We start from the raw sequence: 15420 nt of genomic DNA, 5'->3' as shown, positions 1-15420 counted from the left end.
GTGTAATTTAGGTAGGATAAAAAACCCAAAATGCCCACTATTGTTTCTGGGCCGTACTACAGGTACAAACAACAAATAACATACACGTGTGGTACCACTGCGATCCTCAGGAGCAGGAGAATTTATTTTGGGCTGTCCTTTGGTGGTTGGTTTTGGTAGTAGCAAGAAATATACAACTAAATTTAAAAAAATGTTTTTCTTTTTACTATTTTGGTTTTCCTTTGATAATAAATAATATCAGGAGATCTCCATTACCATTTACCACCAAATGAAATCCCAATTTGTCCTGAACAAAACGCGGTATAATTCACCTGGATGTACAAAGTAGTTGTGATATGTACGGTTTTGCTAACACATGTCAGTGTTGCAAAATTGTGCTTAGGCGTGAAGGGGTTAAAGTGCAACAGCCCAGGGGAAGCCTCACTTTGGGCTTAAGCCTTGTTTGGAGGGGAGAGTTTGGCTTTAAAATCTGAATAAATCCAAAGTAACGTGAACTACATCACAGCTGTCATTATAGATGTTCCTCCCTGAGAAGTCTCCTCTCATGCTACCTACAACACACAAGTGCAGCGTTTACCGTAGAAGCTGCTTGCCCTCACTAAAGATGTCTTCCCTGACACACTAGACGGCAGCATGTGCTCGTGACATCACCGCCGGGCGCTTCCTACCTGTCGGGTCACGTGGCTTCGCGCGCTGCTCTTAGAGTCGGATGATTTACTGAGTTCAGGGGTGCGGAGTTCCAAGAGCAGCGGGAGCTGCCGCCAATCAGCGAGCGGACACTGGCTGACGTCACATAGACTCATCTTTTCCCCGCCTCCGCAGGAGTTTCTGCAGGAGTTCCAAAGATCACGTGGGAGGCACGGTAATGGGGAGCATGGAAGTGTCATGTCCCGTGGCTGTAGGCGGCCCTTATGGCAATTCTCTGATCATAGGACATGTTTGTTGGTGAAATGCATTTCCTCTCCATAGTGGGATGTTTGTTAGGCCAGGTTCATGCAGCATCACTTATCAAAGGGTGGCGGAGCTGCAACTTACAGACATTCAGGCAGGCCTGTCTTAATGTATCGGCACTGCTCAGGGCCCCCCCCCCCCCCCCATGAAAATCTTCTATCACGTTTACCAACTGTCCCGGATTGGATGGGATAGTCATGCTTTTTACTAAGCTGTCCTGTAATAGCATGGACAGTGTCCTTGAATTGGCACTGTGCCCTCCTGACTCCCCCTGTACTGTGCCCTCCTGACTCCCCCTGTACTGTGCCCTCCTGACTCCCCCTGTACTGTGCCCTCCTGACTCCCCCTGTACTGTACCCTCCTGATTCCCCATATGCTGTGCCCATCCTGACTCCCCCAGTATTGTGCCCATCCTGACTCCCCCAGTATTGTGCCCATCCTGACTCCCCCCAGTATTGTGCCCATCCTGACTCCCCCCAGTATTGTGCCCATCCTGACTCCCCCCAGTATTGTGCCCATCCTGACTCCCCCCTGTACTGTACCCTCCTGACACCCCATGTACTGTACCCTCCTGACTCCCCCTGTACTGTGCCTTCCTGACCCCAGTATTGTGTCCTCCTGACACCCCGTGTACTGTACCCTCCTGACCCCAGTATTGTGCCCTCCTGACTCCCCGTGTACTGTACCGTCCTGACCCCAGTATTGTGCCCTCCTGATCCCAGTATTGTAGGTATAAAAAAACGCAATACATGTGTTTTTGGTTTTGGTCCATTGAAGTCAATTTCATTGGACGCAAAACGCAATAAAACCACACCCCTCAAAAAAAATCGACTGTAGTGTTTCTGCAAGCTGGAAAACACGCTGAAATGTCAACCTAGAATAAAACAGCAGCTCAGTCACCTGCTAGGGCCTTAAACAGTTAATAGGTTTTTTGGGTTTTTTAGACAAGCTTCACCACTCCTTTCATGACTAGGCAATTGTTTGCTATTCGGTGCTGCGCTACTTTAACTGGCAATTGTGTGGTCATGCAACGCTGTACCCAAATGAAATTTATATAATTTTTTTCACAGAAATAGAGCTTTCTTTTGGAAGTATTGTATCACCACTGGATTTGTTTAATTTTTTTTTATTATGTAAACGAAAAAGACTGAAAATTTTGAAAACAAAACAATATTTTTAACCTTCTGCTATAATACATCTTTAACCTCCCTAGCAGTCTGATTATGTCAGTATTTCTGTGCTCAAAGTGGTACCTTTTTTTGCATGGAAATATGTATTTTTTTAATTGTAGGCCTGTAATTTTTAGAAATAACTCACTGAAATCTGTCTGAACAAGAGTCTAATATACATCCCGGGTAGGATAAAACTTGAAACACGAAATCATAAATTATAATTTATTAAATAATCATAAAAAATAATATAATACATTTAATTCAATAATATAATCAAACCAAAAACACTGAAATTTGAAATATAGCGCCAAGTTCACACATCACTGAGCAAAGTCGCAAAATCGTTTTCAGTGTCTGATGACGAATTTTCCCACGAATCATTATCACTCAATTCTGCAAGTCGTTCTGATTTACTATCGCTGTTCTCTAGCTGGTCTAAAACCGCTTTTGACCTAAAGGGACGCTTTTTGGACGCCATGGACATTTCTCAGTTTCCAGGCAGAAAGAACAGTAAAATTGCAGGCAGGGCACAGGACAAAGCACTCGGGACAAAATGTATGTGAAATGCTTTGATACAGTAATGTTTTACTTTGTGATTTTAGTGAGTGTCACTTTTTGTCATTTTAAAATTTCCCGCCAGTTCCGTCCCCCGTACGTCCCGACGCTCTCAGGGGACGGAACCCGGAAGACAGATGCCGGCGTCTGCCGGATTACATTGCCGGGGACACTGCAGGAGGGACATCGCGGGAGCGCAGGACAAGGTAAGAGATCGAGGGATCCCGGAGCAGCGCCGCATGGTAAGCCCGAGTGTAGCTTGGGGTTACCGCTTGTGGTACTGAAACTTTACCCCGAGCTACACTCGGGAATACCGCCAGGGAGGTTAAAAAAAATAAAATTTCCTAAATTTAGGTGAAAATGTATTTTGCTCTGTCTTTGGTAAAAAAAAAATCCCAATAAGTGTATATGGATTGGTTTGCATGATTGTTATAGCGCCTACAAATAATGGTGTATATATACTGGAATTTTTATTTATTGTTGATACTAGTGATGGCAGCGATCACTGACCTATAGTGGGACTGTGATAGTGCAGCGGGCAATGTGACACTTTGTGGGAACTGACTGATATCTCCAGTGACACTAATACAGTGACCAATGCTAATAATATACACTGTCACTGTACTAATGATACTGGCTGGAAAGGGGTTAATATTTAGGGGGATTCAAGGGGTTAATTGGGTGCCTAACAATGTGTAATATGTGCTGATTTTTTTTACTACAGATTGATTTCTTTTCCCTGTAAAGCAGGGAAATGAAACAAGGTGACCATTCTCTCTGTTCAGAGCCCTGTGCTGATTGTCAACACAGGGCTTTGGGCTGTGAGTCGACATAACCAATCAGGAGGTCCCAGTTAGGAATCTTTGGCTGGGATCTGCTGACAGACTACCGCTGTGCTAAATTACAAGGGAGTAGGCAGGCGAGTGCATACGTACGCACCCAAAACCTGGGAACGGGCAGCGATGTACAGTTATGTCACAGTACCTGTAGGAGCTGCCCTGTTGCACTATATGTACTGCGGTGGACCGGCAAGTGGTTAAAGCGAACCTAAACCCTCCTATTCTTAAAGCTGATCTCTACCCTTTTAATTGACTTGACTCCCCTCGTCCTGATGTTTATATCCCAGGAGGCACCAGGAGCCCTGCACATCACCCCATTTGCTAATAGGAGATGGGCGGGCCTAGTGGTGTGTCATCGGAAGACTGCGCCAGAACCCGGAAGAGTCTGCTCAGTCTTCCAGTGACATCACAGAGAAACATTGTAGTGGGACCCGGTGGCGGCTGCCGAGAAGAGGATCTCAGCAGGAAGATGGTGGATCCACTGTGTAGGTGAGTATCTGGAATGTGCACAGCAGAGCGTCAGGTACGTAGGGAAGAAAAAAAGAATAGGGGGGAGCGTAAAATGCCTCTTTGTGGCTAAGTTAAGAACTATGTGGGACTGCATGTAAAATTGCACACTTTCTTGCAGCAAAAACGCAGTGCATTGGAAGCTGCGGTGTGTTTTACTGTACTGGGAAACACATAGTACTTTGCCGTTCCCCTGCAGCTGTGGTTTTGGTAAAGGTTAAGGGACCTTCAAATGAATGGCCTGCTGTGCAAGTGCCAATGTGGCCACATGGAAACCGACATAATGTGAACCTAGCCAAGAAACCTGCCACCTTCACAACACCCTGGGCTCACAGACAGTGAGTTGAATGACTCTGTGAATCCTTCATCCTAGAAGAAGCGTGGCTTAGGGCAGCATTGGAGTTACAGTGACTTTACTGATGTTAAAAATCTATAAGGCTCCTTTTTACATGAAGGGTCCAATCGAGTCCGCCCGTCACTTTTTCAGGTGGATCTGATTAGACGGTCCATTCACCCCTATGGACCGGCGGGTGTAAACAGACTTGCGTCCATTTACACCTGTCTACGATCCGGACTGCTAAAAGAAAAGACACAGAAGGGGCTCTGTCCTCCTCCGTCTAGGTGGATCGATTTTATTGAGGCATAGAAAACAGAACATGAACATGTGGTGCAGCTAAGTGCCAGTTACTAACTAATATTCTTTTATTACAGTTTCTTGCTACTTTCATGGCCCCATCTGCAGATGACAATGCCCATTCTTCTCCGTGGTCCCTTATTCCAGTCCTTTCACCAGAAGAAGAACAAGAACTTAAGGACTATGAGTCAGGAAACATCAGTCCAACACTGGGCCTGTACTTTGCTGCTCAAATTACAGACAAAAAGCAAACTTCTCGGTTATCCCAGGTTCTTTCTTTGAAATACCCTCTTTCCGAAGGCATGAAACACTTAAAGAGGGTTCGAGCTCATCAGCCTCATCTTGACATTCTGCTTCGTCCTGTCACAGCTGAGGAGAAAATTCACTTTACAAAAGATAACACTACAGACTATGCTGTAAGCAGTGTGGTTTACAGCTCAGAAAATAATGTGAGGGTTGGTGACACAACTCAGGTGCCTTCACTTACAGACATTTTCAAAAACGGCTCCATTGACTTAAGTGGTTTGGGAGAACCATTTGTGGTTTCGGTCCCATCACGTGCAGCAAGGAATTGTAAGGAGCAGCAAGTGTGGGCAGGCATTTGGCCTAGCACCTACCATGCGAAGCCTAAGACAGTTAATATGGAGGAAGCCAGTCATGGAGGAGGAGTGTCTGATGAAGAGAAGTTAAGAATTGGCGGTTACATGTGCAGGGCTGTAGAAGCTGCACAGTTGAACCAAGCTAGAGGTGGAAAAGGTATCGGCGCTGTTGTGGTTGACCGAGAAAATGGGAAAGTTTTGGCAGTGGGGACTGATCAAACTGGAGAAAAGGGAGGGCCACTGCTTCATGCTTGTATGGTGGCAATAGACATGGTGGCACGCCAACAAGGAGGAGGTGCATATGAATGCCTTGCTGGACTGGAAATAGAGCAACAACCCACAAAACAGAGTGTAACCAAAAAGGATGGGGAACAAATGGGGGATGAGATGGAAAGCAGGAAGCGTACAAAAGAGAATAGTGAGCAGCATGCTAGAGAGCTGCCATACCTATGTACTGGGTATGAAGTATATGTGACACATGAACCTTGTGTCATGTGTTCCATGGCGCTTCTCCATTCCCGTGTGTCCTGTGTGTACTATGGATGTCGCTCCCCTGGAGGTGCACTAGGAACTTTCTTCAGACTTCACAGTCACCCTGGCCTTAACCACAAGTTCCTTGTATTCCGAGGAGTGATGGAAAACGAGTGCCAAGCCCTGGTTTCTGGGGTAGAAGTGTGATCCTCATCTTCTCTCCATGAAGACCTTTACAAGGCTTTGCCCACTTAAAACTGGTAGCTGAGTTATGAGTAGATGTTTTTATATGTCTTATGAAATGTTCCAAGATCTCTTTGTTCTGGCTTGCACCTTCTCGTGTGAAATCGAATGGAATGCAATATCATAATTACTACAGTAGCAGAAGGGTCTGGGTCCTCAGGTACAAAAATTCATGCTGGCTGAATCCCACTGATGTACAGGTAGCCCATGGGTTAGTGACCCAATCACTGTCGCTATAAACCGTTTTGGGTGGACTAACCTCAAAGGACAGTTGTCTCAGAGATGTTTGGTTGAACAATGATGGAGGTGATGGTATTGTGTATATGGCAGCTACATATCCCCATATTGTCAGGGTAACTTCTGTTATGGGTCAGAGAATTTCCATAGACTGATAGAATATAGGTACATCTCTTACCAACTTTATTCATCCTCTAAAATCCACAAGGCAGCTTCGAGTGAACTTTTCCTGACTTGTTTACAACTTTTAGTACTTGTTCATTTAAAAATGTTTTATATTTGTTATTAAACTTAAAATTTTTCACATTGTCTTTGGTGTTTTATTGCTGAACAGTGGGGAAAAAGCTTGGGAACAAGTGAAAACTATGTTGGCAATTTAATTAGACCTTGCTCAGGTTTACAGTCTTACCAAAGTTTTGTAAGCAGATACAGTGCCTTGAAAAAGTATTCATACCCCTTGAAATTTTCCACATGTTGTCATGTTACAACTAAAAACATAAATGTATTTTATTGGGATTTTATGTGATGGACCGACACAAAGTGGCACATAATTGAGCCTTTACAACCACTTTAAAGAACCAAAATAGCTGTTTTCAGAGAGAGGAATCATGTATAATGACCTGTGCTGAATGATGTTGACCTAAATTTATGAGCAAGCTACAGAAAGTTAGGAGCCAGAGAAATGACCTTTTGCACACCAGGACATAAGTAAACATGTATTTAAATTTGACCCTGTGTCACCACTGCCCTACAGACACTATCCACTGCCCTACTGCCACCAGCCTCTGCCCTACAGACAATATCCATTCCCCTACTGATACCAGCCACTGCCCTACAGACACTGCACCCATTGTCCACTGAAGCGTAGAGCAACCCTTGCATGCAGGGACCAGAGGTTCCTTCAATAGAAACATGTAGTCCAATAACCTAGAACGTCAAGGCATTCTGGTGCTCCACCTTTTTTCTCCTTCCCTTCTCCAAGCTAACAAACTGACTTGAGATTGCATTGTTTGCCATACTTGACTTGAGATTGTGCTGTCGGCAGGCCATAGATGGGCCTCGGCCGAAAAACGAACAATCGTTCGGGCCCCATTGCTGATGCTGCCACCCATGTCCACAAAAAATGTCCAATTTTTGCGGATTTTCCAGCATGACCAATAAAAATAAATGAGATCCGCAAAGAACGGTCAACGGGCTGGCCCCACTAATGGTGTGATTATCGGCCAATTTTTTTGTGCGGACGAAAATTCGGCCGATAAACGACCCGTCTATGGCCTGCAATACTGTGAGAAACAATAGTTCAAGGAAACGGCACTGGGGAGAGCAGGAGCCAGCAGCATTGAAAGTTGTATACTGGAAGTGCTGGGGTAAGAAGATTTTATCCCCTTCATGACCAGGCCATTTTTTTATAATTGCACTGTTACTTTCCGTGGTCAATGCTGTACCCAAATGAAAGTCATATAATTTTTTTTCCACACAAATCAAGCTTTCTTTTGGGGGTATTTGATCACCACTGGGATTTTTATTTTTTGCGTTATAAACAAAAAAGCCTGAAAATTTGGGGAAAAAAAATATTTTTTACTTTCTGCTATAAAACATATCCATTAACAATCAAATTTCTTCATAAATTTTGGCAAAAAAATGTATTCTGCTGTTTTTGATAAAAAAAAAAAATCCCAATAAGTATGTGAAAGTTATAGTGCCTACGAACTATAGTGTGTGTATATACAGTCAGGTCCATAAATATTGGGACATCGACACAATTCTAACATTTTTGGCTCTATACACCACCACAATGGATTTGAAATGAAACAAACAAGATGTGTTTTAACTGCAGACTGTCGGCTTTAATTTGAGGTTATTTACATCCAAATCAAGTGAACGGTGTAGGAATTACAACAGTTTGCATATGTGCCTCCCACTTGTTAAGGAACCAAAAGTAATGGGACAATTGGCTTCTCAGCTGTTCCATGGCCAGGTGTGTGTTATTCCCTCATTATCCCAATTACAATGAGCAGATTAAAGGTCCAGAGTTAATTTCAAGTGTGCTATTTGCATTTGGAATCTGTTGCTGTCAACTCTCAAGATGAGATCCAAAGAGCTGTCTCTATCAGTGAAGCAAGCCATCATTATCCTGAAAAAACAAAACAAACCCATCAGAGATAGCAAAAACATTAGGCATGGCCAAAACAACTGTTTGGAACATTCTTAAAAAGAAGGAACGAACCGGTGAGCTCAGCAACACCAAAAGACCCGGAAGACCACGGAAAACAACTGTGGTGGATGACCGAAAAGTAAAGAAAACACCCTTCACAACAGTTGGCCAGATCAAGAACACTCTCCAGGAGGTAGGTGTATGTGTGTCAAAGTCCACAATCAAGAGAAGACTTCACCAGAGTGAATACAGGGGGTTCACCACAAGATGTAAACCATTGGTGAGCCTCAAAAACAGGAAGGCCAGATTAGAGTTTTCCAAACGACATCTAAAAAAGCCTTCACAGTTCTGGAACAACATCCTATGGACAGATGAGATCAAGATCAACTTGTACCAGAGTGATGGGAAGAGAAGAGTATGGAAAAGGAAAGGAACTGCTCATGATCCTAATCAGTGAAGCATGGTGGTGGTAGTGTCATGGCGTGGGCATGTATGGCTGCCAATGGAACTGGTTCTCTTGTATTTATTGATGATGTGACTGCTGACAAAGGCAGCAGGATGAATTCAGAAGTGTTTCGGGCAATATTATCTGCTCATATTCAGCCAAATGCTTCAGAACTCATTGGACGCCACTTCACAGTGCAGATGGACAATGACCCAAAGCAGACTGCAAAAGCAACCAAAGAGTTTTTTAAAGGAAAGAAGTGGAATGTTATGCAATGGCCAAGTCAATCATCTGACCTGAATCCGATTGAGTATGCATTTCACTTGCTGAAGACAAACCTGAAGGGGAAATGCCCCAAGAACAAGCAGGAACTGAAGACAGTTGCAGTAGAGGCCTGGCAGAGCATCACCAGGGATGAAACCCAGCGTCTGGTTATGTCTATGCGTTCCAGACTTCAGGCTGTAATTGACTGCAAAGGATTTGCAACCAAGTATTAAAAGTGAAAGTTTGATTTATGATTATTATTCTGTCCCATTACTTTTGGTCCCTTGACAAGTGGGAGGCACATATGCAAACTGTTGTAATTCCTACACCGTTCACCTGATTTGGATGTAAATAACCTCAAATTAAAGCTGACAGTCTGCAGTTAAAGCACATCTTGATCATTTCATTTCAAATCCATTGTGGTGGTGTATAGACCCAAAAATGTTAGAATTGTGTCGATGTCCCAATATTTATGGACCTGACTGTATACTGGAATTTTTCCTTTTTTTTTTTTTATACTACTAATAGCGGCGATCAACAACTTATAACGGGACTGTGATACTGCGGTGGGCAATCTGACACTGGGTGGGAGATGACCAACTGCCACTGACATCACCAGTGACAATACTATACAATATCACTGTAATAATGACACTAGCGGGGAAGGTGGTTGGCATCTAGGACGGGTGTAAAACTGGCGGCCCTCCAGCTGTTGTGAAACTATAAGTCCCATCATGCCTCTGCCTTTGACAGTTACAAGCATGACTCCCAATCTTTCACTGCCTCAAGGGACTTGTAGTTTGGCAACAACTGGAGGGCCGCCAGTTTGACATGTGGGATTTAGGGTAATCAAGGGGTTAAATATGTGCCTAACTATGTGTGATGTGTGTAATGTATTCTGCTTTTACTAGCTGATCTCTCAGTTTCTCATCCGTGTTTAGCAGGGATGAGAAACTGACAGATCACTCCCTTGGTTCAAAGCTGTGTGTTGTTTACAAACACGAGAGCTCTGGGCTGTGACTGCATACAGCTGATCAGCAGGTCCTGGTTGTGAATCATTGGCTGTATGCAATCACAGGGGGTGCTGGCCGGGGGGTGCGCACGTGCGAGCCGTAACGAAAAGCGGTCATATTTAAGTGCCCTGTGCAACAATATTGCACAAAGTGCACCATATTCTTCTATTCTGGCAGTCCCCCCGCTGGCACTGTTACCTCCCTGCTCCAGGTCCCTCCTCAGCAAGCCAGGTGCTAAGGAGTCACCCATGCATGCATGTTCCCTTGGCAGGCTATATGCTTGTATAGAACCACACAGTGCCGGTAAGCCATGCCCCCATTCCCTCCTACAGGAGTTTGACTGACAGCAGTTGGAGCTATGGCTCTGCTGCCCTCAGTACTGCTTCCCCACCATTTCCATCCTGTTCTCTGAGATGTCAACTCTCATGAGAGATGCCTGAATTGTCAAAGGAATCTGAAAGGGACATAGAGCAGACTGAAACCAAAAGGAGGAGGGAGCAGGGGGGATGGGGCATTTTTCATCTTAATGATACCAATGAGGGAGCATTCTTCTTCCCACTTATACCTATATGGGACATGCTTCCTTCAGTGACACCAATGGGGGGGGGGGGTCTTTATTTCACTGACACCAATGGGAGACCATTCTTCATCTCACTGACACCAATGATGGGGACATACCTAATCACACTGACACTTATGAGGAGGGCATTCTTCATCCCACTGTCACCTACGAGGGGTGCATTCTTCATCCCACTGACACCAATGAGGGGGACATACCTAATCACACTGACACTAATAAGGAAGGTATTCTTCATCCCACTGACACCGACGAGGGGGGTAGTCTTCATCGCACTGACACCAACGAGAGGGGCATTCTTCATCCCACTGACACCAACGGGGGGGGTTTCTTCATCCCACTGACACCAATGAGAGGGACATTCTTCATCCAACACCAGTAAGGGGAGGTTCTTTTCATACCACTGACACCAATGAAAGAAACAGTTCAATGACACCAGTGATGTCGTTATTCTTCATCTCACTTACAGCAATGGAAGGCATTTTCATCCCACTGAATCAAATGAATGGATCATTTTTTAATCCCTCTGACATCTATAAGAGTTGGGGGCATTTGGTGACAATACCCCAAATTAGCATTTAATATTTTGTGTGTATACAGTGCCTTGAAAAAGTATTCATACCCCTTGAAATTTTCCACATTTAGTCGTATTACAACCAAAAATATAAATTAATTTTTTTGGAATTTTATGTGATAGACCAACACAAAGTGGCACATAATTGTGAAGTGGAAGGAAAATGATAAATGGCTTTCAATATTTTTTTTACAAATATATATTATCAAAAAAAAAAATTATATATATATATATGAAAATTCTGATGCACTATCAGCCTATATTTTTTCTTGAGCTTCACAAATGGTGGTAGGTCAGTACAAATATCCCTGAATGAAATGACCCCTTTTTGGAAAGTAGACAGTCCAAGGTATTTAGTAAGAGACATGGCAAGTTTTTTTAAGTAATTTTTGGGAAAATGAAATTAGAAAAATAAATTCACAATTTTTTTTTATACATACTGTTACCAGTGCAGTACAGCATCATCATAAAACTGGCATGGCAGTGATCAGGGACACTGACTGGTGACAGTATGAAAAATAATAATTTTTTTTCAATTTAAAAAAAAAACCCATTTAATTACATTTTTTCTTTCTTTAAAGATTTTTCTTAACATACTGTGACCAGAATCATATAATGTTGCCATAGTAACATTGTACTACTCTTGCTTGCTTATACCAGTGAAATTCACTGCTATAGTCAGTTTGTTTTGTTGTGATTAGCTGTGATTGGCCACAGCTAATCACATAGTACAGATCAGCTGTGATTGGCCCTGTCTGTACCATGTGATCACTGTGACCAATCACAGCAAATAAATGGCATCAATCGAAGCCATTCATGGTTTACAATTGTCATGTGATCTTCTGTGATTGGTCACAGTGATCACATGGTACAAGCAGCGGGCTGGGACACTGATCGGTCATTTGCCTGACAAATTGGCCATGCGTGCGGCTTGTTTCCAGATGTCCACCCGGAAAGTCCTGCCTGGCTGTCAGTTTACGATAGGCTGGGTGGGAAGTGATTAACTTAAAAAAATTGGATTTATTTATAAATAGTAAAATACAAAGAAATGTAAAATCAGATTAAAGTGGGAAGCATGTCGCAAGGGATGCAGAGTGGTTCAGTAACCCCTGTGGGTGGTCTGGTGGGGGACTGTGAAGCTCTGGATAGCTGGTAGCTGACGCGTTTCGAGGTTGCGCCTCTTCCTCAGAGCCACAAAGCTTCCCATTTAATCTGATTTTACATTTCTTTGTGAGTGTTTTACTATTTATAAATAAATCCCATTTTTTAAGGTAATGCACCAGGCTTGTGCGTCCTCTTTTTGTTTCTTATATTCATATAAGAAATATATCTTATATATCTTTGGATTTTCCTGGTCCATTGAAGGCAGCAAGGCTTGCATTTCTCTCTCACTCGTGGGGATATTGTTGAGTCCACAGTCCAGCGCAGGAGCACATGCATTCGGTTGCTTCATTCTTCTTTCAGGAAGGGATTAAGGCCGATGCTCTTTTGGCATACAGAGAGATAAATTGGCACAGATGGGTTTTACAAAAGTGTCTTGCATGGATTCTAAAAGTGCTGCAGCATGCGTCAAATTCAAATACAAATTGTAGACAGGTGATGATGTACCCTCTGCAGGGCTGCTGTTAAAAACCACGGGGCCCCATACAGCCAAACTGGCAGGACCCCCATCCCCCCTCCAAAAAACAAAGCTTACTATGCTTCAGTTATGAATGAACACAGTGAGTGATTAGTACTAATCACTCATTGTGTTCATTCAGGAAAGGAAAAAGCTAGTAAACATAACATATTTCCTGGTCAATTCTCCCACTCTCCATTCTGAAAGATCCTATTGTGTGCTTGCAGTCGCCTGTGGAAAGGAGAGGAGAGAAACCGGCAGGAGTGGGCACACATGGGGGCCTGGGCAGCAGGGGGAAAATGTATGGTACACAGGGAAGGTGATGGGTGCAGCCAGGAGCGGACTGACAACTCATGGGGCCCCCGGGCAATAGGGGATCATGGGGCCCCTGTGTCCTCACCCAAACCCAAAAAAAGTCTATGAAAAAGCAAATGAAAGGTACCAGGGGCATCTCATGGGGCCCCCTACTGAGCCCGGACCCTCGGGCAGTGCCCGAGTGCTCAAATGGTCAGTCCACCCCTGGGTGCGGCAGAAGGGCAATTACTGGAACCGATCCCCTTTATGGCTCTCTCTGCAGCAGCTTAGAGCCAGCGGGCGGGAGAGGAGAAGACAGCTTTCAGCTGCTGCAGAGAAAGCCATACAGGGGATTGGTTCCAGTAATTGCCCCCCAGCCATGCCGATCACCATCCCTGCCCACATCCGATTCACCCAGTTGCCTGGACTGATGGTACCCCCTTATCCACGGCCCTGACCCTCTGGTCTAATCATGCTGCCTGCTAGGAGAGGTGATGTGTGTATCCCTGGAGGCTACAGGACCAGAATGCATGTCATTCACCAGAATACAAAGGCCAGAATGGCGGGTCAAATAAATAAATAAACACAAGAAAAAAAATGCTAATTCTGTTTGGGGGACGAATGTCCGCTGCAGTTCCACACACTGCACCACTTTTAGAGCGCATGAGAGACACTTTTGCAAAATCTGTCTGTGCCAGTCTTTATGAATTCCACTAAATTGGTCTTAATTCGCTCCAATTTTTAAAATACGAACGCTCATTATTTTCATATTCACTGCACCACAATGTAAAAGTGGCACATTTTAAAACTACCTGAATTTGGTGCGCGAGTTGCTGTCAGAGCCAAACAGATGCAGATGTTTCATTAATTTGGCGCAATACATTAACTGCTTGCCAACCGCGCACCGTATCTTTACTGCTACAGTGCGGGCCCGGTGTGCAAAGTAATATATATATATATATACTTATGATTTTGCCTTACCGGGTAGGGGGAGCGTGTGTGAGCTCCCGCCTATCCGTGCTGTCATTTTGATCAGCGGGTCCTGGCTAATGATTCGTGGCTGGGACCTGCCGTTTCAGCTAGTGACAGGAGAGAGATCCCTGCTGCTAATGACACTGGGGATGTTCTGGTTTTTGTCTTCCTGCAAAGCAGGGAGACAAAAACTGTCACATCCCCTAGTTAAAAGAGCACACAGTACACACAACACATATAGTTAGGCACACAGTTAACCCTTTGAATGCCCCACATGTTAACCCCTTCCTACCCAGTGGCATTAGTACAGTGTCAGTGCATTTTATTAGCACTGATCACTGTATTAAGCAGGCCATAGACGGGTTGAACATCAGCTGAGTTAAAAAAAAAAAAAAGAAAAATCGGTCGTTCGATCGGCCGACGTTACCACCAACATTAAAAAAATTGGGCGATTTGCGACCCGTCTATGGCTGGCATTAACCCCATAACTTCTGTCCCTTGCAGAGACGGGAGCACACCATACAATGAGACAGCAATACAAATGCATTATTTGGATTACAATGTTTTTATTTGGGTACAATTGGATACATTTGTTGCAACCGCAAGACTTTTTCATATAAAATATAATAGCAGACTGGACTTCCAGTTCGTAGGAAGGTTTCAGGTGTCTCCCATTCCTATGATCGATTCACTTTAGCAGAATAAAATTTCTTCTCCTTCTCTCATGCGCAAATTTTTTATTGGTAAAACGATCGGCTGATTTGCCCATCATTGCTGGGAAAATCGGCTGTTCGACAAAATCGGCTGTGAATTTTCCAACATGACTGATAAAAAATGTGCAAAAACCCCAAAAAATGGATGACCAATTAACCCACTAACGTTGCGAAAACCGGACGGTTTTTTTTTTCGGACGCAAAATCGGCCGATTTTCGACCCGTCTATGGCTGTCATTAGTGTTACTGGTTATGTCAGTGTCAGTTAGCCAGAATGCCCGCAGTACTATCACAGTTCCGCTATAAGTTGTAATCTATTAATATTACTAGCATGAAAAAAACATTCCAGTATATATGCCGTCATTTGTAGCTATAATTGTACCAATTAATATACACATATTGGGATTTTTTTTTTTACCAAACACATGTAGCAGAATACATTTTGGTCTAACTTAATGAAGAAATTTTATTTTTGTTCTTTTTTATGGGATGTTTTATAGCAAAAAGTAAAAAAAAAAATTTCTCCCCAAAACTTTTTGGTCCTTTCTCATTTAAAAAAAAGTAAAAACAACGAGGTGATCAAATAC

The 15420-nt window shown here is 43.6% G+C and overlaps 1 protein-coding gene across 1 annotated transcript; it reads left to right on the top strand.

Moving 5' to 3' along the window:
• Positions 1-663: 663 nt before the first annotated feature.
• ADAT3 (adenosine deaminase tRNA specific 3) lies at positions 664-6517 on the top strand. The gene is made up of 2 exons (XM_089683686.1): positions 664-862; positions 4736-6517. The coding sequence occupies exon 2, from the start codon at positions 4751-4753 to the stop codon at positions 5933-5935; it is 1185 nt and encodes a 394-aa protein (XP_089539812.1). The 5' UTR covers positions 664-862; positions 4736-4750; the 3' UTR covers positions 5936-6517.
• Positions 6518-15420: the final 8903 nt, after the last annotated feature.

The sequence above is a fragment of the Staurois parvus genome, unplaced genomic scaffold (assembly GCF_062004578.1).
Source record: "Staurois parvus isolate SC_StPar_1 unplaced genomic scaffold, SC_StPar_1.0 ptg000320l, whole genome shotgun sequence".
In the NCBI taxonomy this organism is placed as follows: domain Eukaryota; kingdom Metazoa; phylum Chordata; class Amphibia; order Anura; family Ranidae; genus Staurois; species Staurois parvus.
This window is presented reverse-complemented; position numbering and strand designations above follow the sequence as displayed.